This window comes from Peromyscus maniculatus, chromosome 14, assembly GCF_049852395.1.
Source record: "Peromyscus maniculatus bairdii isolate BWxNUB_F1_BW_parent chromosome 14, HU_Pman_BW_mat_3.1, whole genome shotgun sequence".
Lineage (NCBI taxonomy): Eukaryota > Metazoa > Chordata > Mammalia > Rodentia > Cricetidae > Peromyscus > Peromyscus maniculatus.
The window spans coordinates 59,590,746-59,612,245 of NC_134865.1; the positions used below are offsets into that span (position 1 = coordinate 59,590,746).

Sequence of the window (21,500 nt, forward strand, 5' to 3'; positions counted from 1 at the left end):
GATCCCCCCCCCCCCAAGAAGTAAATATTAAATTGAGGTTAGTGGCAAAATGTGTTAGTAGTGGAAAGGGGAACATCTGGGCAGAGAGACTAAGGTGTGTCAAGGCTCTGGGGCTGTGTGTGGTATGTGTGTGTGTGTCGGGGGTGTGGGTGTGCAGGGGATTCCACAGTTATACAGTTGAAGGGAGAGTCTGGGAGACAATGGATGAAAAATAAGAGGATTTCAGCTAAATGAAGTCCGAGTGTCAGGCAGAACCATCCACAGCAGACACTTGTTGACCAGAATAAGGAAAGCCACCAAAAGCCCTTCTACAGGATCCTCTCACCACCTTATTCAGGAAACCTCTTAAACACTCCAGATTGGGGCTCACTGGCCCTTGTCTGTGAGCTATGCACTGCGGCAGGCTTCTCCCACGCCGGAACTGCCTCTTAGTGAGAGCTGTCTCCAGCCTCTCCTGGAATGAGCTTGGGGAGGGAAAGAACACGCCTGACTCTTCTTAGCACTACATGGGGGAGAACTCAGGACGGAATGATCGTCGTAGGGGTAGAGGGGACGTAGGGGCCTCTGGGAGGGCTGCCTGAGGGTGTAGAGCTGTGCTGACTCCCAACATGGCATTCTAACGGGCCTGGGGTACCAAAGAGCCAGAGAATGCCAAGGCCTTTGAGAGCAGGGGGCCGTCCATCTGTGAGAGCCGGGGCATGTTAAGAGCAGCTCTTGGTGGAAGGAGCAGACTTGATCCTCTTGAGAGGACAGCTGCCCAGAGCCACCAGGGGCCTGTGCAGGGACCCCTTCCCCACTGACAAGTTACAGTTACAACGGGCAGAGTCAGAATACCTGAGAGACAGCAAGGGGTTTGATGAAGAAAAGTCTACAATGCCTGTGCCTAGAAAAGGCAAGGCTTCCCTTCAAAATACTACACACAACAGGACATGCTCATTTAGTTTTTGTTTTTTAACCAGAAAAAAAAGTTAAAGACCTCTGAAAGAACATGGTATACTTTTAAGGGCTTTGTTGTTATTGTTCTTTATTCCTTAGATTAAAAAAACAAAAACCAGGACCCCCTAGTCTTAGAACATCATCAGTACATCCTGCTGTTCTTAACATATGTATCATGTACACACTTCAGAAGCAGGATGCCGCCCTCCTCATCCTAGGCTTCCCCAGCTGCTGCCCGGCCCCTGTAGGTCTGGTGTCTGATACCCCCACACCTGCTTCGCCCCCTGCCCTCTCCAACTTGGGCCTGGCCATGGGGGCTGACTGTGACAGAGAGGTCCCTGGGTTGGTGTGGCAAGAGTCTGTGGACAAGGGAGAAAACCTTCCTGGCAGAGAGAGGTACCCCTGTAGGGCCCCAGAGTGAGGTGGCCGGGGGATGGGTGGGGGGGGAGAGTCAGTTCACACAGCCTCCAGCCTTGACTTGAGCGGCTACTGCCTCCCTCCTTCTGCCACAGGCCTTTGCATTCCCTCCAGCTTGGTGACGGTGGGCTAGTACTTAGCCTCAGTTTATCGACCTGTAAAATGGAGCACTGACTCGTGCAGCTCAGGCTGTTGCTCTTAGGCACTTGTGGGGGAATAGATGATGGTTAGACAAAAGACCACGCCTGGCCTGTCACCTGAGTCCCTGACTTCTCCCTCCCTCTCTGTCTGAAGCCACACCACTCAAGCCTGGAGTTTCATTCTGGCATGGCGTTTCTCCATTAACTTTTGTCTTGAGCCTGTTTTTTTGTTTTTTAGATTTTGTTTTGTTTTCCCATGATTCAGAGGGGGCTGGTGAATCCTTCCCCTGGGGCTCATTTCCCAATCTACTGCCATTAGCTCCCTGGCCTAGCCAGTCTCTCAGGCTCTTCAGGCTTAAGGTTCCTCTTTACAAGATGGCAGGATCTAGCCTGTCTTTGCGCAGGACACAAAAACACTCTAAGCATTTTCAGGATTGATTTGTTTAATGTGTATGTGTGTTACATCCAAATGAGGATTTAATACTAGGCATTCCATGCTTTCAAAATGACTGAGATGGTAGATTCTGGGTGCTCAGAGGAGCAGAACTGGCCCAGCAGACAGAACCGGTGTCACCGTCAGGAGGGCCTCTCCTGGAGCCATGGGCTCCCCTCTGCTCCTGAAGCCACGGGCTCCCCTCTGCTCCTGGAGCCACGGGCTCCCCTCTGCTCCTGGAGCCACGGGCTCCCCTCTGTTCCTGGAGCCACGGGCTCCCCTCTGCTCCTGGAGCCACGGGCTCCCCTCTGCTCCTGGAGCCACGGGCTCCCCTCTGCCCCACGGCAACCTAGGATCAGGAAGCTCCTTATGCATTTGTGATACTTGCCTTTCTCTACACCCCATCTCCCCAGGAGGCAAAGTCTGGCATTGAATCTGCTGTAAAACATCCCTTCCCTCTTCACCAAGGAGCACAGCACAGCCTAAGGAAGACAAGCTCCTCTTCCCTTCCACCTTGTGAGTCTACCTTAGTGCATCTCTGAACCAATCTGTAGCTAGAGCCCCAGCTGCAACAGACCATGGAAATTGTCATCTTTTTTTTTTTAAAGATTTATTTATTTATTATGCATACAGTATGTATGACTGCAGGCCAGAAGAGGGCACCAGATCTCGTTACAGATGGTTGTGAGCCACCATGTGGTTGCTGGGAATTGAACTCAGGACCTCTGGAAGAGCAGCCAGTGCTCTTAGCCTCTGAGCCATCTCTCCAGCCCCGGAAATTGTAGTCTTTAGCTCTCCAGCTTCTTCAACATAAAAAGGCACACAGGAAGGAGCCATGTATGGAGGCCGAGGGCCACCTACAGCATCCAACACTCAATCTGAGAGGTGTGTTAACCTAGACGATTCATTAAAAGGCCTGGCACCATGTGTAGCAGGTAGAACTTCCTCACTGAATACCAACTGCCATTTTTGTTATGATATCAGGGGTGCCAGTGAGCGAACATGACCCTTTCATAAGCTCTGGCCCTTAGAGAAGCGGCTGCAGAACCTGCCAGGCTGCCTGGTGCTGTCCATGGTTCTGAGATCTACTGATGGACTCCCCAGTGGCTGCTGGCTGCTCAGACAGCAGGTCCCCGGCTTGGCAAACTGGTACCACCAGGTCCACTCACCTTATACTTAGGAGCCTCTGAGAGAAGGCTGGCCTCATCTTTGGAACATCAACAACTAACATTTGTGGCTCCCACAGTTTCTAAAAACTGCACTGTCTTCTTAACTAGCCTTCATAATCAATCACCTTGGACCTGTCAGGGCAGACAGTGCACTCCACTTCATAGGAGAGAATACTGACTATTAAGAGTATGGTTAGATGGTGTCAGGCGGTGGTGGCGCACACCTTTAATCTCAGCACTCAGGAGGCAGAGAGGCAAGGAGGATCTTTGTGAGTTCGAGACCAGCCTGGTCTACAGAGGTACACAGAGAAACTCTGTCTTGAAAAACCCAGAACAACAACAACAACAACAACATTAGATGGTAACTAGTAAATAATGGAGTCAGAGTCACATCCAACCTATCTCCTCCCTCTACTCCATAATTTTTCTTCTACCTCTGAGTATGGTTTAGAATGAAAGGCCATCTTTCATCGAGTCTACTACATGCTGGTCATTGTTGGGGCGCTAGGGAAAGCCCACGATAAAAGAAATGGCTGCTGCTATTTGGACATCCAACAGACGTTTCCGAAAAAGCTGGCCGCTTGTGTGCGTGGAAGGATGACAGACCAACATGGGGCAGCAAAATCCATTTGTGGAGAGGGTGCAGACCAGGGCTGGCTTCTGAAGGAACGCTCGGGGGAGCAGGATGGGAGCTAGACCTTGGCACAGTACATTACTATGAGACAAAGTCCCTGGCTCAGACCGGAAGTAGATGGTTGGTAGGGTGGGGCTGATGGCTCTTGGACATGTGACTGGGGGAAGAGCAGAAGGCAAGTGTGGTACCCCATGAGGAAGTCTCCAGATGGGTGGGATTATGGGAAAATGCTAGAGCTTGGAGATCCCAGGACGAAATTCGAACCTCTACACTATCAGCTGTCAGAGCCAGGGGGGAGGGAGCAGAGAGGAAACATGGGAATATAAAAGGCCTGTATCCTGAGATACAATCCCCCCCCACACACACACATACACACACAAGATTTAAAGGTCACAGGGTTACCATCATTTATGTATGAATCTCAGACTCTCATTTAAGGAGAGTCAGGAAATGTTTAGGTATCCACAACCACTTAGCTATATGCAGACCATTCTCGGCATCTTAGAGGGTGGCCCTACGTCTGTTCTGTACACAAAAACCAGCTCATTGGTAAGATCAGGAGTGCTTGTGTTTCCCAAGCACCTCCCAGCTGGTTCAAAGCCCCTTGCCTGCTCCACAAGGCTGCGAGGTCACTGAGAATCCTAAATGGGGTGTCGGAAGACCAAGTTCTCACCCATTCCCAGGCTTGGGCAAGTGTCTGAACCTGCAGGAGACTCACCTTCACCCCACTGTACACTGAACACGCTGTCCTTGGCCATAACGTCCTAGGAGCTGGAAGACAGTTGGGAGTGGGGACAGGCTCCAGTCAGGGTAAGATTCACGGCCAGCTGACACAGCAGCTATGGAGGGCTAGGGAGCAGAGCCCCTAGTTCCTGTCACTCACCTGTCTGTTCTGTTCCTGCTGGCAAGGAGAGCAAGTCGAAGCCACCAAACTGGCTGCCTGGACAGGGGTGATGGGAGAGCAGAGGAGATCCAAAGGCCAGAGGAGGCGGGAGGAGCTCACGTGGCCAGAAACTCGTTTATCGGTTTACATCCTGGACCAGGGGAGATGATCTTTCCTGCTGTTAGAGAAAAAAGGAGGGTGATCATTATTAAAAAGACAGAGAAGGCCAGGTCGTGGTGGGGGTAGGCATGAACTACGGCTTTGTGCACCGTGGTGGTGGTGGTGGTGGTGGTGGTGTGTGTGTGTGTTCATGTGTGTGTGTGTGTGTGTGTGTGTGTGTGTGTGTGTGTGTGTGTGTGTTGGCTGCCCATGTTTCCTAACTTGTGACTACACTGATTCTCATCTAAACCTAAATACTTCCCTAGTTGGCCAGTTCCTGCTGATTTTTTGGGTATGGGGAGGTTGACAGTGACTGGGCCCTGAGCAGTGCTGGGAAGCACAGCTGGATGGCTGCAGGGTGCAGCTTACACTCTGGTTCTGTCCACCATTGCTCACACTGCATCACCTTGAAAGTCTGGGGAGGTTCTATCCCTGGCCTAGGACTTGGACAAGGTCATCGTCTTCTTCCATCTCTGTCAGTCCTGCCAGCGCAGTGGAGAGTAACAAGACACCTGGGCTTGAGGACCAGCTCCGCCTCTTACCATGACCTTGGCTGACTTGCTTAAGTTCACTGGGCTTTGATACTTCTCTTCCTTGGATGGCTGGTTCTAGTGCCCCAGGGTCCTTGAGAGTGTGAAATGAAGTATTGCTTATATGGAAATGATTGACCCAGAGCTAATGCTCAGTAAATGTTAGCAATCAATAAATTGGCCCCTCCACAGAATGCCTTAGACCATCTTTTTTTTTTTTAAGATTGATTTTATTTCTAATTATATGTACTTATGTACGGGTATGTGCACATGAGTTTAGGGGCCCATGGAGGCCAGAAGAGGGCGATGAGTCCTTTGGAGTTATGGACAGTTGTGAGGTTCTCCGGAAGGGCAGCCAGTGCTCTGAACCCCCGAGCCACCTCTCCAGCCTCCCTTCCTACCCCCAGACCATCTTAATTCTGGGATCACTGAGACTTGGCCTTCCAATGTCTGCATCATCTGGAAGTGGAGAGTAGAGAGCCGGTGTGGCCTGTGTGTTCAGCAGTAGGTCTGGATGCCTGCGAGGGAGAGAGGAATGGAGGGCAGAGTCAAAGGCAAAACTAGTTTTTTGGACACTGCCCCTGAGTTGCCGAGGATGGATCAGGACGAGAGGACCTGGAACAGCAGACCGCCGTCCTGCTTTTGGCAATGGAAGGGGACATGGGGAGCATGGGCAGGAGGGAGCCAGTCCCTCTCCATTCAAACGAAGTGTGGGACCGCGGAGGGGACCTGCCTCACAGACCAGCGTTCTCACCACCTCTCTTGCCCCTCCTTGGCCCAAATCAAGAGTGTAATTTGATTTTTGCTCATGGAAAGAGCAGAGACAATGACTGCCCAAAGACTGCAGTCTAAGGGTTAGTGGACGGTCCTCCCCACATCTCTCCTCATTCCTGTCCCCAAGTATAATGAACGGCAGGAAGGAGCCCATGGATGGTCCAGTAGGGGGGCCCTCAGCACCCTCTCAGTAAGCTGATGACATGAAGGTGGCACTGGGTAATCCTGCGGGCTGATGTGGTTCTCAGCGTTGTGCAAGGGGATGCATGAACTATCTTCCTTCATCGTCACAATCACCCTGTGAGGCGGTGCTGAATCTGAGGCTCAGAGAGGTAAGGGGTGGTCACTAAGATAGATCCAGAGTTTAAATCAGATGTCCTGGCTTCAGGCAGCCAAACTCTCTCCACTCCCCTGGACAGTTCTTTGTCTTCTGCTATGAAAGTCTTGTTTCCCAATGCCTGCTACTCTAGGCATGCACCAGGCTAGTGTTCCATCTGCATCTCTAGAATCCTCGGGTTTCAAGCTTCATTCTTAATGAAGGGTTCATGCTTGGAACTCCAAAGAGCTAACCCTTCAGCTTTCTGCACCCCTCCTTTACAGCCAAGAGCTTGCTTAGAGCCACTTCTGGATAGAGGGGTAACGGGATGTTGTCTTTTGGGGTTATTATAAAGATGAGGTAAGAACGCAAGTCTAGGATGGAGCAGTGCATGGAGAAAGGCTGGGTGCTGCCTTAGGTCTCCATGGCAACAGCCTCCTCACTGCCTCTGCCTGCTGCTTGAGAGCTTGGGTGGCAAGGTGGGAGAGGTAAACTATCCTCTCTTTCCTTCCCGCACCTGCCCTGCAGGACAGCCAGATGGAGCTGAAACCCCGAACTGACTGTACTGTTGGGTAGAAATCCCCATACCCAACTCCAAGCTTACCCTGGGACCTCATACCTATTGGTGAAATTATTAAGGCCACTCCACATAGTTAAAAGGGAGGTTTATTTAGTGGCGTAACTTACAAATGAAGGGATAGGTAGGTTGCAGGGTCTGGGAAAGACGTAGCGCAGTCCGGCGGTGTTCTCTGGAGAACTCTGCTCAGTCTACCTCGAGCGTCCAGGTTCCAGGAACCAAGAGAAGGTGGTGCATCCGGATCTCGGATCTTCAGGGCCCTCTCTTGGCCCCGCTTTGTAGGCGTGACAATTACCGAAGCCTCAATGGGGGTTGGAACTTCCAGATAAAAGCTGGGATGGCTACCCACTATGCATACCTGAGGTTCTTGCCATCCCTAAGCCAACAGTACTCCTCTCTCCAGTTTCTAAAGGCTTTGAATTCCCTGAGGAGGGTGGCATGTTTGTACTTCCAGGGTCTGCATGGGGCCTGGCAAGAGGAGCTGTTTGATGAAGTAAATACATCTTGTGTTTTCTTATTTTAATTTTCTGTGTATGAGTGTTATGCCTGTATTGTATATCTGGGTAACACATGTGTGCCTAGTGCTCATGGAAGCCAGAAGAGGCTGTCCAAACCCTGGAGTTACAGATGGTCGTGAGCTTCTGTGTGGGTCCTCTGGGAGAATGGCAAGTGCTCTCAACCCATGAACCGTCTCTCCAGTCCCAGATCCATCTTGTTGGATGGGCTGATGGGCAAACCAGTGATCCCTCCCACTCTCTAGCTACCACTGTTTATTTGAACTCCTTCAAAACGCTGTATTCACTCTCCTCCATGGGTCTTTGTGAATACGGTTCCGTCGGTCCAAGCTTCCTCACTGAAGGGTGCTGCCAACTCAGACACCCTCACACCTCAGCTCCCAGGTCACCTTGTCAAAAGTCAAAACATTTTCATTTTAAAAGACACCAGCAAGGATCTAGAGAGATGTCTCTGTGGGTGGTTCTCACCGCCCATAACTCCCGCTTCAGGGGGTCTGATGCTCTCTAGGGGGCACTTACTCCTGTGCACATTACGCCCTCCGTAATTAATGCCTCCGGTAACTAAAAAAGAAATCTTTAAAAATGATTAAATAAAAGGCACCGAGAGATGAAAAGACAAGCCAGAGAGTGATACAAAACATCCCAGATACAAAACATCCCAGATAAAGGCTGTTTGAGCAGATGGCCCCGCGGTGATCTCTCCACCACATCTGTTCTTCTGCTGCAAACCTGTAGCTAAGTGGAGGCTTCAAGTCTGACGTGGATTTTCCTTGGAGAACAGCCTCAGGGGTGTGTGTGTGTGTGTGTGTGTGTGGTCATGGAGTGGGGGAGGGGTGTGTGTAGTTGTATGGGGTGGTCATCTTCCAGTATCTTCTGCTTTGGCATGGGCTCCCCCAAGTGGCCATCATCAGAACTGTAGCTTCCTGCCGAGGTGGCCCTCCAGCGAGGGAGGGTTCCCGGGGCTGCTCCTCTTACCCTGGGGATGCCATTGCAGTCACTCTGGTGTTCGGGCTTATGACAGAACGGCATTGCGTTCAGGGTCAACTATGACAGGTCAGTTGGTGACCCTGAGTAGACAAGAAAACCCAGGACAGCCCAGTCGAACGAGAGGAAGGCAGTGTGGGCTCTTGCTAGACATTAACTCGGGGGATAGAATGTGAATTTTTGTGTTTCCCTTTCTTTCTCAAGGTGAATCTCATTGGGTCCTCAGCCCCTACTAAAAGGACATTTTAAAGGGATATTTTTATTCATTCTTTGAAAATGTCGTATACACTCTGTCTTGATCATTTACATCCCAAATCCCTCTCCCCGCCCCGCCTCCCGGGGACCCTTAAAACCTTCCTTCTTTGCCTTCATATCCTCTTCTTCTTCCTCTTCTTCTTCTTTTTTTTTTTTAAACTGAGTCTGATCACTGCTTCCTGCATATGTATGGATGTAGGGCAGAGCATGGGCAGCCTACCAGTGGCCACATCCCCGAGGAAAGATGATGTCCCCTTTTCCAACAGCCAGCAATTGCCAATAGCCCCTTAACTAGAGGTGAGCGCAGCCATACAGGAATGTTGATTGGCTTGATTTTATTTGGGTGTTATACAAGTCACCATAGCTGCTGTGTGTTGATGAGTACTTTGGTCATGTCGTGTCTAGAAGACAGCGTTTTACAGCACCCTTTCCCATCCTCTGGTTCTTATTTTTTCCATCCCATCTCCTACAGCGTTCCCTGAACCTTGAGGGGTGGGGTTGATATAAATGTCCCATCTAGGACTCAGTGGTCAACAGGCACTGATTCTCAACACTCTGGCTAGCTATAAGAGACTGCACTCACTGCCTGCTGCCCACGGCAAAAAGGAGCCTCTTTCCAACTAAGGCTGAGAGCAACATTAGTCCATGGTCTACTGCTACTTTGTCCAGTTAGCCCAGTTCCTGGACCACCTTATCTCCTGCTCTCCTTCCCCCTCCATCCCCACTTCCCTTCCAGCTCCTGAGGTGACAGCCCTTGCCCCCGGGACTTCACATCCGCTTCTCCTATTACAGACTACACGTGATGCTTCCAACTTCCAGGCATTGCTTCACAGGACCCATAAATCTCAACTCTCCCAACTCCCAACAGCACTGCAAAATGTGTCAGTTGCTGTCACCGTCCTCATTTGACAGATGAGGAAACCAAGGCCTGGTGACCTCTAGTACCTTATTCAAGGTCACTGGGCATAGAGCAATTGTCAGAGCTGAGCTCTAGTGCCACAGAACCCACAGAGTGTAAACACGCGAACTTTCCAGCCTCCTCGGGTGCTGGACGTCCTGGAGCATTCCCTCAGAGCAGCTGTTTCTCTGCAGTGCTGGCCTGTGGTGGTGGAGAGCTGCCTTCTTCACTCTTCCCTGCAACTGCCAAGCTCTTCTTTGTTCCCCACTGAAGCCTTGCCTGGGGTTGTGCTATGCTGTCAGGCAACCACTCAGAGGCTTAATATTAATTATAAAAGATTGGCCAATAGCTCAGGCTTGTTACTAGCTAACTCATACACTTAAATTAATCTCTGTTTCTTATCTAAGCTTCACCACATGGCTCATGACTTGTTACTCATTTTCTGTACATCCTGCTTCCTCGGCAGCTGGCTGGTGTCTCCTCTGACTACCCTTCCTCCTCCCAGAGTCCTCTGTGTCTGGCTGTCCTGCCTATACTTCCTGCCTGGCTACCAGCCTGTCAGCTTTTTATTAACCAATGAGAGTAATACATATTACATATTCACAGTGTACAGAAGGATTATTCCACAGCATTTCCCCCTTTTTGTCTAATTAAAAAGGAAGGTTTTTTTTTTAACATAGTAAAACTATATATATAACAGAACAATTACTAAGTAAGAATTACAGTTACAATGTCCAGTCCATTTATATTTGACAAAATTAAAGAAAATACTCTATTATCTATTTTATCCTTGTGAGTCCAAAGTTTTAAACTTAATTTACCTTTTATCATAACTAAGGAAAATTATAACTATCTAGTCTTCAATTCCATCAAAAACCCCAGAAGGGTAAAATGTTAAATGTTAATAAAAAGGGACATCAGTCTGCCAGGACAGTCACCTAAGTTCCTATGCAACATTGGGGCATCCAACTCTGGCCTATAGGCCTAGCATATCTGACAGACTTTTTTTTTCTTTTTTGTGAAGCAGGGAATTTTGAAGGACTGTCCTACCTTGTCTTGGCAAAGTTTGGCAGTCACCTTTCTTGCATCCTGCTGGTCCAGTTTGGACAGTATATTGTTAGCAATTGAGGCAAGGGCAGTTTCTTTGTCCACATGACTGGCTTCTGCCATAAAGAAAACAAACTCCACATGGAGTTTTTTTGATGTCCATCATCTTCTCTGAGGTAGACTGGTGCTGCCAGGAACAGGCATGTCTCATTGTCACAAAAAGCCTTAGGTTATTAAACATATTAAGTGTCATATTCTATAGGTCTTTCAAGTGTTTGAAGACCATCCATCTATCTAAATATATCTGTGTATGACCTTAAAAACATACCTAATGTCTATAAGTTTGACTATTATAGATGACTAACTACAAATCTGTATTTTTTAAATTATACATTAAATTTTTAAATGAGCTGCATAAGCACAATACCCTAAACAAGAGTAAGAATATACATATAGTGTAACAAAATAAACTTTAAATTTGTATCAATAAACCAGAATCCCTATCAATGTAAAATATTTAAGATTAGTAATTGTTGTTTGGATTATAGTAGATTCACCTTTATCCTATTATTTCTATATTCCCCCTTTTCTTTTTAGAATAAACTCCCTGAATCTAATCTCCTTTGTTCAGCTTTTTTTCCTGACCATTACCAATAACAACTTGTAACCAGCTCCCTTTAAATGATAATAAATATCCATTACTCATTTTTTTTTTTTGAGAATGTGGGCATAGTTCTCTAGACTACTTCTTGTTGATTGGGGGTGCTGGTAATCTTTGAGGGAACTTTGAGAAAAATCAGGGTAATTGTCAAGTCTTGGCTATAGTATTCTGTGAGGCTGGATCATCTCAGTCAGCAGCCTGGAAGTTGTTCTGGATGCTGGGTCACATGGGCCATCATTTTCATCGGTGTCTGGTCCCCTTGCTCTGAAAATAATGAACTCTTTTTTTGTTTTAGTTTGGTTTGGTTTGGTTTTTTTCAAGGCAGGGTTTCTCTGTGTAGTTTTGGTGCCTGTCCTGGATCTCGCTCTGTAGACCAGGCTGGCCTCGAACAAACGGCGTGTGCCACTACCACCTGGCACAAAAAAGCATCTTTAACTGACTTGTGTACAATACACAGTCTACACTTGTACTAATACAACTATGTTTGTTACCTTTACAAGTTTTATGTATTTTCAGCCAGACGGTGGTGGCACACGCCTTTAATCCCAGCACTTGGGAGACAGAGCCAGGCGGATCTCTGTGAGTTCCAGGCCAGCCTGGTCTACAGACCCAGATCCAGGACAGGCTCCAAAACTACACAGAGAAACCCTGCCTTGAAAAAAAAAATGCTTTTTTTGTGATGTGTTTGAGCAGGTAAGATATATACCACATGTCTTGTAGTTCTTCTGGGTTTAATTTTTTATGTTTGTAGCCAGGATTTTCAGGGCGTCTTCCTCAATCAAACCTCATTTTCCTTAACCCAGAATGAATCTAGAGCCTCTCATTTCCTATGGAAAGAAAAGCATAACCTCTCCCCCAAAGTAACATATCTTTTGACTTAAATTTTGAAGTCAAGATGTTTTTAAAATATATAAGTTGGTTTAATCCAGCAACCTCCATAATCCAATGTCTCTTAGCAACCAAAAAAACTAAAGACAACATAATAACATACAGGATTCAGAGTCTGTGTATTTTTCATCTTTACATGGCTTATTATATTTTTACTACTCTATTTTTAAGGACTTTATTATTTTAAAACTTTATTTTTTAATCTAAGACTGTATATATTCTTTTTTTCTCTCTCTCCCAAGCCTACACATAAATTTTTTTAAACACACTGTGACCTTTTTAGAGGCTCTTTTTGTCAGAATCTGTCCTTACTGCACATCTGTAACTTTTTCTGTCTGCATGAGCCAAAAAAAAAAAAAACAAAAACAAACAAACAAAAAAAACCTGCTGTGTAAGTTAAATCATGGTGTGTTGGCAGCTAGCTCCTCCCCCTTGGTTCCCTAAGAGGCTAGTCTTATGGTGGAGGTGTATTTACCTCCAACTCTGGGAGCCATGTTTACCGCCCCAACTTTGGGAAGTTTCTGGGCCCACGCCACCACCGAGTAGCATGCCGCCCACTGTTCATAAACACCATGTAAGTGTTTGGTAGCAGGCAAGCGCTGCCTGTTTTTGCCACTAGCACTGAGCCAGGAAGCTGTCTCTTAAAGGAGCCACACCTCTGCTTGCTGCCAGCAAACAGAGCTCACCTGAGAAATTGTGGCTACCAAGAAGCCATGCTTGACTCCATTCTTGTGTGCCTAGAATCCCTTTTTAAGCTTTTGTCAGGTTTTACGTGGAAATTCCAAACCCATGTTGGGCACCATATGTTGTCCTGGGTTTCTCTCCCACCTGTCAGTTCCAAAATAACCATTTAGAGGCTTAATATTAATTATAAAAGCTCAGCCAATAGCTCAGGCTTATTACTAGCTAACTCTTATACTTAAATTAACCCATATTTCTTTTTCTTTTTTTTTCGGTTTTTCGAGATAGGGTTTCTCTGTGTAGTTTTGGTGCCTGTCCTGGATCTCACTCTATAGACCAGGCTGGCCTTGAACTCACAGAGATCCACCTGGCTCTGCTTCCCTCAGAAAGTGTCAGGTGTGGTTGTGATTCCCAGCGCTGGAGAGGCAGGAACCAGAAGTCCCTGGAGTGTGTTGAAGAACCAGGCTAGTCTAATTGGTGAGCTCTAAGCCAATGAGAGGCTCTGTCTTAAAAGAGATGCAAAGCATTCCTAAGAATGGCACCTAAGGTTGTCCTCTGGGCACTTATACACAAGTGTGTGCATACACACACACACACACACACACACACACACACACACACACCATAAATTACATTAGACAAGGAGTTTATTGGGTTACTCCTCTGCACTAGGCTTCGTGCATCCTTAGGGGTCATGTCTTTCCTAGAGAGGAACAGCTATGAACCCCATCCACGTGGGGGTCTCATAAATACAGTGGCTCTGTCTGCCAACTTGAACTTTCCTGCTCTGAGATCTAGCTTCCCTTTGTGAGATACGCCAGTTTCTATGTACGAGAGCTCCACAAGAGAGCAACGGGAAAACGCATGTATACTTGCATTTTACAATTTTAAAAAATGTTTTTCCAGACAGAGTTTCTCTGTGTATCACTGGCTGTCCTGGAAACTCACACTGTAGACCAGGCTGGCCTTGAACTCACAGAGATCCTGCCTGTCTTTGCCTCCTGAGTGCTGGGATTAATGGTGTGAGCCACCACTGCTTAGTGCCACCACTGCCTAGTCTTTGCAACTTTTAGAAAAGGGTAAAGCAGTATAAAATAAGGAATCGCTCAGGGAGTTGGAGCTGCTCTGTCTGCATAGTTATGGGCTTTGTAACCTTGTAGACAATTGTAACCTTGTAGCCCAAATGGGCCAGCTCTTCTTCCTTGATGTCATAATTCCAAACCCATCACTGGTCCCTGGGGCTCATGTGTCCCCCAGCCTAGCTGACTGGTGTCCTCAGTACACGTCCCCATGCTCCCCAACATCTTTCTGTGTTTTGCAGAGTGGGGAGAATTCCCTGAGTCTGACTGAGACCCCCCACCAGGCTGGGAGCCTGAGTGTGCCCAGGATGTCTTCCTCTCCAGAGGACGTGACCCCAACGCTCCGCAACATGACAGTGAATGAGTGTTTTCAGTCCCGGAGCACAGTCCTTCAGGGGCAGCCCTTTGGGGGGATCCCCACTGTGCTTGTCCTCAACCTCATCTTATGGGTGGTAAGTCTTGGTCCTTTGGGAGAGACACAGGGAGGTCTTAGCCAGGGTAGGATGTGGATGGCAAAGAATATAGTGGGGATCCAAGTTATCCAAAGGACACCAACCACACAGTGATGGTCCAGCCTAGGGGGCTCAGGTGGGAGGGCTTTGGGGTTGGAGGAAGAGGTGGTACTTCTGAGGTTCCTCTCTACATCACCAAGGAAGTCTGTCTGTCTGTACCTTTGGACCATCCTTCTCTGCCCCCTTGCTGAGGTTTGCCATGGGGTATTCTTGTTTAATTGCTCTAAACCCACCCTCAGCCCCTCCATTCGACAAGCTGACCATCTGCTCTAGGCCAGGAAATGCCCAGTTCAAAGGGACGGCTCCTCCGGAGGCAGAACTTATCCTCTGAGGGGGCGGGGCGGGGCGGGGGGGGGGTGGCGCGCTCTATAGATGTCAGGGATAGGGTGTCCCTCACGGGAATGCAGGGAACCGGTGCAGAAGGAGGCCGATGAGAAGTCCCCTGCTCCACAAAGCTTCTCTGGGTCTGCAGCTCGTTGTGGTACTCTATTCCTTCCTCCGGAAAGCTGCATGGGACTACGGGCGCCTGGCTCTGCTGATCCACAATGACAGGTGAGGTGGGCGCAGCGACGGCAGGATGGCGAGCATCCTGCTCCCTGGGGAGAGACTGCCTGGTGCCAAAGCTGCGGGAAGTGTCTCATCAGCAAGCGGGCCCCCTCTCCCTCGCCTTTGCCCCTGCGTTGACCTTGCTGAAGGGACAGGAACGTGAAAGGGCAGCCGTCTTTGGGCAGAAAGCCTTGTTTGTGACTGGCTTTTCTGGAACCCACGGCTGGACTCCCAAAACGCATTCTGCACCTGGCAACAGGGGTGGTTCTGTCTATTACCCTCCCCCTCCCCCCGGAGCTGTGTGTCCAGCTTGGAAGCTGAGGCTCACAGCTCTGAGCAGCCGGTGTCCCCCAGCTGGGGAGCAGAGAGGGAGCGAGGCAGGTGTCTGAGACCCTGCCTCTCCTTCACCTCCCTGCCACCCTTCCTGCTGGGCAGCCTGACCTCGCTGATCTATGGGGAGCAAAGTGAGAAGTCATCTCCCTCAGATGTGTCCTTGGAGGCCGAACGCAGGGACAAGGTGAGTGCTGGGAGTGGTCTGGGCCCCCAAGGGACCCCAGCCCTGGGCGGGCAGGCGTGGGGCACAGAGTAGCAGCTGCTTCTTCAGCCTCCCCGGATGCGGTTTTCCCACCAGGAAGATGGAAGTACTAACCATCCCTGGATCCTAGAGTGCCTCCCTTTCATCGGGCAGGGAGGGCTTCTCAACTTTGTCCAGCCCTACCCGGCACGGCCCCATGGCCTGCTCTCTCTTTCCCGTGGAATTCTGCCTTTGCCATTTGTTTGACCAGTTTCCATGGGGACCTGTGGTGTGTTCACTGCTTCTCCGGGGCAGGGGGATGGACAATGCATACTATGGACCAAGTCCTGCCTTGTGATGCTTCCTTCCGGGGCTGGGAGACAAGCAGATGAATGCATTCAGGACAATGATGAGTGCATGATGGGGAAGGGGGGCGAGAAAGGCTTAGGACAGTCGAGGGTGGGAGCGGCATTGTGGGGAGTGATCTTCTGAGCACTGAAATGATGGCTGAGCGGAGACCCGACTGCAGAAGGGAAGACGCAGAGTGCCCGTCTGTGCTCCTCGTGAGCGCCACACTGCTGTTCCCACCAGCCTCATCAGCTGACTAGACAGTGGTCATTTTCCTCACCCCTCACCCTTCCCCAACCTCCTCAAGTGTACCATCACCCCCTGACTCCACCAGAGCCCCAAGGCCATCAGTGGCCCTCTGTTACCACCTCTAGGTCCAGTGGTCTCACCTCAGTCCTCATCTTAGCCTGCCCCTCAGAAAGAGAGGTATATCCACACTGATAGCTGAGGACCACATGTGTCCCACGATAGCTATGAGTATGGACCGACTCATTTGCAGATGACAATGTTGTATCACAGTGTCACAAAGTCTGGCACACTTGCTGGCATCTTTCTGCCTTTAACAGGTAGTTGGGTCTATGGCATGTTGTGTGGGATTTTTTCCCCCCTAAACCTCTGTCCCCTCTGCAGAGGCCTCCACTGTTAGAGTTCCCTTACTCTCCCCCTCCTCCTCCCTCGGCCTCCACACTCTGCCTCTGAGTCATGACATCCATTGTCACAACCTCATCTGTCATCACTATAGTTCCACCTCCGAACATGTCCTTCCCGCTAGTCCTGAGGCCTCCAACCTCTCTCATCCAGTGACCTTCAAAATAGCTCCACACGATACCAGAAAGGGATTCAATATGTCTAAAACACCCCACGACACCCTCCAACCACTTCTAATGCCCAATCTCAGCCCTTTCTTGTCTCTGTCTCAGTCTTAGCCAGGCACCCAGGCGTGGCCCATTCCTTTCCCAAGCTGTGACGCGTTTACCTTCACGGTCTTGTTCCTCCCCAGTCAGCCCTGCTCAGGCCTCCACCCGTGTCTTGCCTGGATGGCCTCGCAGCTCTAAGTGATCTCCTGAGGTCCTCCCTTGTTCCCAACCCATCCATCTTCCGTCTGCATCCAGAGCCATCCCTGTGAACCCAGACACTGGCTCTCTGATGCTTGCTTTCAATATCTTCCTAATGCTTTTCCAGTCCATTGCAGATCCACAGCCTGTCGGTTTGCTCCCTCGCCCCAGACCCAACCTGTGTCTCAGCAGTGGCTGTTGCCTCTTTCCCATCTCAGAGCCTTCCACCTGTTCCTCCTCATTCCCAGAGACCTTTTTTTTCTTTTCTTTTTTCTTTCTTTCTTTTTTTTTTTGAGTCTCCTCACTCTGGGACCCTAACCAATCTATTTGGATCCAGGACTTCTGTTTTTGGCTTGTGGAGAAAGCATTCCTTTTCTTTAGCATCCCTGTCCCTGCTGAAATGACCCCTTATCTGCATGACCAGCTTCCTGTGTCTGCTTCCCCCAGTGACCCCCGCATCTGAATACTCAGTCCAGCCCATGCTGTAATGAACACAATACAGAGCTCTTGTGTGCAGTTCGTGGAAGCACGTTCCTTCTGTGGCCACCCCTTCGAGGGACCAGCCTGTCTTCAAAAGACCTCTTGTCAGGCTGGGCCTCATCCAATATACGAAGGCTCAGGGGGTCATTCTGGCTTTTGGAGACTCAGGGTCAAAGGAGGACGGTGGCACTGGCCTTGCATTGTGGTACACAGGCTTATTTTCAGACACACTGCCCTGTGCTTAGGTGTCTGAAAAATAAGCCTGTGTACCACATTGCAATGATAAGAGATTATTTTCTTTCCTAAAATTTAAGAAGCCTGTCATCAGCCTAGACTCCATAGTAAGTTCTAAGCCAGCCTGGGATGTAGTAAGACTTTGTTTTAAAAGTCAAACAAGAGAAAGAAAGAAAGAAAGAAAGAAAGAAAGAAAGAAAGAAAGAAAGAAAGAAAGAAAGAAAGAAAGAAAGAAGAAAGAAAGAAGAAAGAAAGAAAAAGAAAGAAGGGAGGGAGGGAGGGAGGGAGGGAGGGAGGGAAGGAAGAAAGAAAGAAAGTATGGAAGGAAGAAAGAAAGACGAAGAAGGCAAAGCCATTATGGGAGGGGGAGGGCAAGCCCAGGGAGGTAGTCTTTATTACAGCGCAGCTCTCAGCCAAGTGGGTCCCACTAGAGTGCTCTGGTAAGTCAGGCATTTGTTATTACCCCTGTGTAGTAAGGGTGTGGAGGACGGAGTCAGAGAAACACTCCCTGTGCCGATGCTAGCACTCATTCTCCTCGCCTGAGCCAGCTCCTGGAAGCCGGTGGCCCTTCCCTGTGGGGTGGGCTAAGAAGAAAGGCAGTGTCTGTCTTCCCTGGCTGCCTTTCAGTTACTGACTTGGCTGAGGAGCTCTGGCTTCAAGGACGTTGTATTAGTCACAGCTAAACAATCGATGGCGGGAAGGTCTGCTTAGGCCCAGTCCAATTCGGAGGGCTCAATCTACGCTCCGCGGACTCCTCTGCTGATGGAGAGATGAGGAACAAGATACACTTTTCAGAAGTGTGCCCCACTGGCCTCCTTTCCCCCCACTTCCTAAGAGCCCATTCACCTATGGCCATCAGTGGACTGACCCATGAATGATGTTAGCGCCCTCACATCTTTGTATTGGCACCAGCTGGGACCACACCTTTAATACAGGAGCCTTTAAGAGGGAGGAGGTGTCGCTTTGTACCCAAACTCAGAAGATGAGCCTTGTGCCAAGGGAGCCATTGATTTTCTTGCTGCTTCCTTTTAGGGAAAGACCTTTCTCCAGTCCCCGTGGCTCTAGAGGTCTGTCAGTCTCGTGGGCCCTCTTAGTTCACAGAAAAGATGCGCACAAGACGGGGCCAATCCGGAGATGCAGCCTTGTCCAAGCTCTTGCTGTCCTTCTTTGATCTTGGAGGGAATTAAGCACATGAGGGCACTTAACTGACGACCAGCTCTGGCATCTGAAAGCCACAGGCCCCAGTTCACCTCCATAGGGAGCCTCCACAAGCGGATTCTCTCTTGGGGCTTCCCGCAACCTTCCTGCGGTTGAGGCTGCCTTTCCCTGCTACCTAGAAACTCTAGACAGCAAGATCCAAGAGAAAGGCGGCTTCAGTGGAACAAGACACTGAGATGCAAGGGCCAACCAAGGCTTGCTCAAACTGGTTTTCACCACAAATGGGTCATTTAAGGCTCGGGTTTGGGGAAATTCAAGACAAACAGCTGCCTCAGGTACAGCTAGATACCGAAGTCCAGCACTGCCCATCGGGCCCCTCTGGGGTCTCCTCTCCTTTGAACTGGCTTTGTTCTCAAGCTGTCTGCATGTGGCATCAGAGGTGGCATCAAGACACTGCAGAGTTTGTGGCACTTAGGCACACAGAAGGCGAGAGAGACTCCCAACACCCGTATCCGTCCTCTTCAGAGAATTTTAATTAGCTCCTGTTGGGTCATTTTCCCATTAGCCAGCCAATCATTGAAGGTAAACTCACATGTGATGGACAGCACTAGACCACATGTATGTAGGGCATGGTGATTTCTCAGGAGGAAGCAACAAGAGGCAGGAACAGCATACATCCACCCAGGAGTCCCTCTGACCCTCCTTCCGAGTCCCATTCCCTGTTTCAGGATGGCAAGGTTGTCCACTCACTTCCAGGGAGACATTTCCCTCAGCACTTACCCCGTTCTGGAAAGCTCTGTCAATGGAAGGAGACTCCCAACCCTTTGCTGTCTGGGTCCTCATAGTCAGGCAAAATCAGCCAGGCTGGCTTTTCTCACAGTTTATCTCCTTTCCTCCTCCAGGGCTTCTGTTCCTGGTTCTTCAACAGCCTAACCATGAAGTAAGTGCCATTCTTGGGGATTCTGTTAGTGCTGGCAGGGGGTGAGGTGAGATAGGAAGGGGTGCAGAGATCAGCAGACCCTCCCAGGATGACAGGCCGGAGAGCTGCTGTACCCTACTCTACCTCCGCCTCACCTAGTGTAGGCAGAGAGCCCTTCCCCAGGTTGTAGCTGGTGAATGGGTACTGAGCACAGCACTCGGCCCATGCTACCTCTGCCTTAACCCTCAGGGAGGGACCCCCATGTAAAAGTGGAACCATTATTCCCCTGAGTACAAAAGCAAGCCTTCTGCTCCAGGAAAAGTGATCCTTCTTTGCATGCCGATCACTTGGTTTCTGTGTTCGCATTGGTCAAGGAGGATCAATTATCTGGAGCAGAAGGACCAGTGTCTCCTCTCTGAGCTTGGATGGCAAAGGTACAGCCTTGTGGTTCTTGCTCACCTCACCTTCTGGATTTCTGTAGAGCCAGTCCCCAAGACACTTGCTCTCTGTCATTTCTCCATTACCAGCCTGATACTTCAGTTGAACATATATTAGAGTGAGTCTTGGCTACACCCTCAGTGCAGATACACACACACACACACACACACACACACACACACACACACACACACATACACACATACACATTCATGCCTACTCATGTGTACAGGCATGTACAATCTTGCATAGAGGCATGTGCACTCATGACCTCTCATATATACAGACAAATACACTCATACATACAGGCAGCATGTACACATGTGCACACAGGCATGTACACTCATGCATACACACACATGCACATAGTTTTTCCTTGGCTGTGCTCAGAGTCACATATAATTCTGGACTCTCTCTAAATTTTGCCAATCTCCTGTCCCTTCTCCAGGGTTTTTCCTTTCCTGGTGACTCCTTCTCTACAGGGCACAGCCTCACTACTCCTTAGGAACTGTATTAGTCAGAGTTTTGTAAAGGATCAGAACTTATAGAGTGGATCTCTAATAGAGAGAGAAAGGGGATTTACTAGAGTGGCTTACAGGCTGTGGTCCAGCTAATCCAACAATGGCTGCCTATGAACGGTTCAAGAATCCAGTAGTTGTTCAGTCCACCGGGCTGGATGTCTCAGCTGGTCTTCAGTATATGCTGGAATCCTGAAGAAGCAGACTGTAATGCCAGTGAAGGAATGGACTTGCCAGCAATAGTGAGGGCAAGCAGGCAAAGAGAGAGCTTCCTTCTCCCATGTCCTTTATACAGACTGCCAGCAGAAGGTGTGGTCCAGACTAAAGGTAGATAGATCTTCCTACCCCAAAGACCTGGACTAGAAGTGGATCTTCCTATTCAAATGATTTAATTAAGAAAAAAAAAAAACCCTCACTGTCATGCCCAGTCATTTAGGTCTTAGTTAATTCCAGATGTAGTCAAGTTAACCACCAAGAACAGCCATCACAGAGACCATATACTGGCCTGGGTGGCCCTGCTACTCTGCTTCCCTCTGCAAAGGCTGCTGGACTCCACGCTTCTCCTCATCCACCATTCCTAGCTAGGCCTTGCTGAGGCCCACCTCCAGGGGCCATCAGGGCACGTCTCTTTCCCATCTGGGGATCCCACAGGGTCCCAGGGAACGCAAGCTGGGCCATGGACACGCTGAACTGTGCCTAGGACTGTGCCTTCCACTGGGGGTTCAGCTTGACCTTGGCCTCCACTGCTCCCCCATCCCTCACCACAGTCCCCAGAAAGTGAAGCAGCTGTTACTCTGTATGG

At 49.4% G+C, this 21,500-nt stretch overlaps 1 protein-coding gene across 12 annotated transcripts in view; it reads left to right on the forward strand.

Moving 5' to 3' along the window:
* Tmem63c (transmembrane protein 63C) overlaps positions 1-21,500 on the forward strand; it is an 82,065-nt gene that overhangs the window by 26,633 nt on the left and 33,932 nt on the right. For 11 of the 12 annotated variants that reach the window (XR_013044428.1, XR_013044429.1, XR_013044427.1 and 8 more), the window contains exons 3-6: positions 14,219-14,428; positions 14,961-15,040; positions 15,470-15,551; positions 19,726-19,763. Coding sequence is in view for 9 of the 12 variants with exons in the window: in XM_076551142.1 (XP_076407257.1) it covers positions 14,285-14,428; positions 14,961-15,040; positions 15,470-15,551; positions 19,726-19,763 (344 nt within the window). In the remaining 3 variants the exon portion in view is untranslated. Of the gene's footprint in view, positions 1-2,339; positions 2,443-14,218; positions 14,429-14,960; positions 15,041-15,469; positions 15,552-19,725; positions 19,764-21,500 lie in introns of all 12 variants that reach the window. The other variant, XM_076551140.1, reaches the window with a different exon arrangement.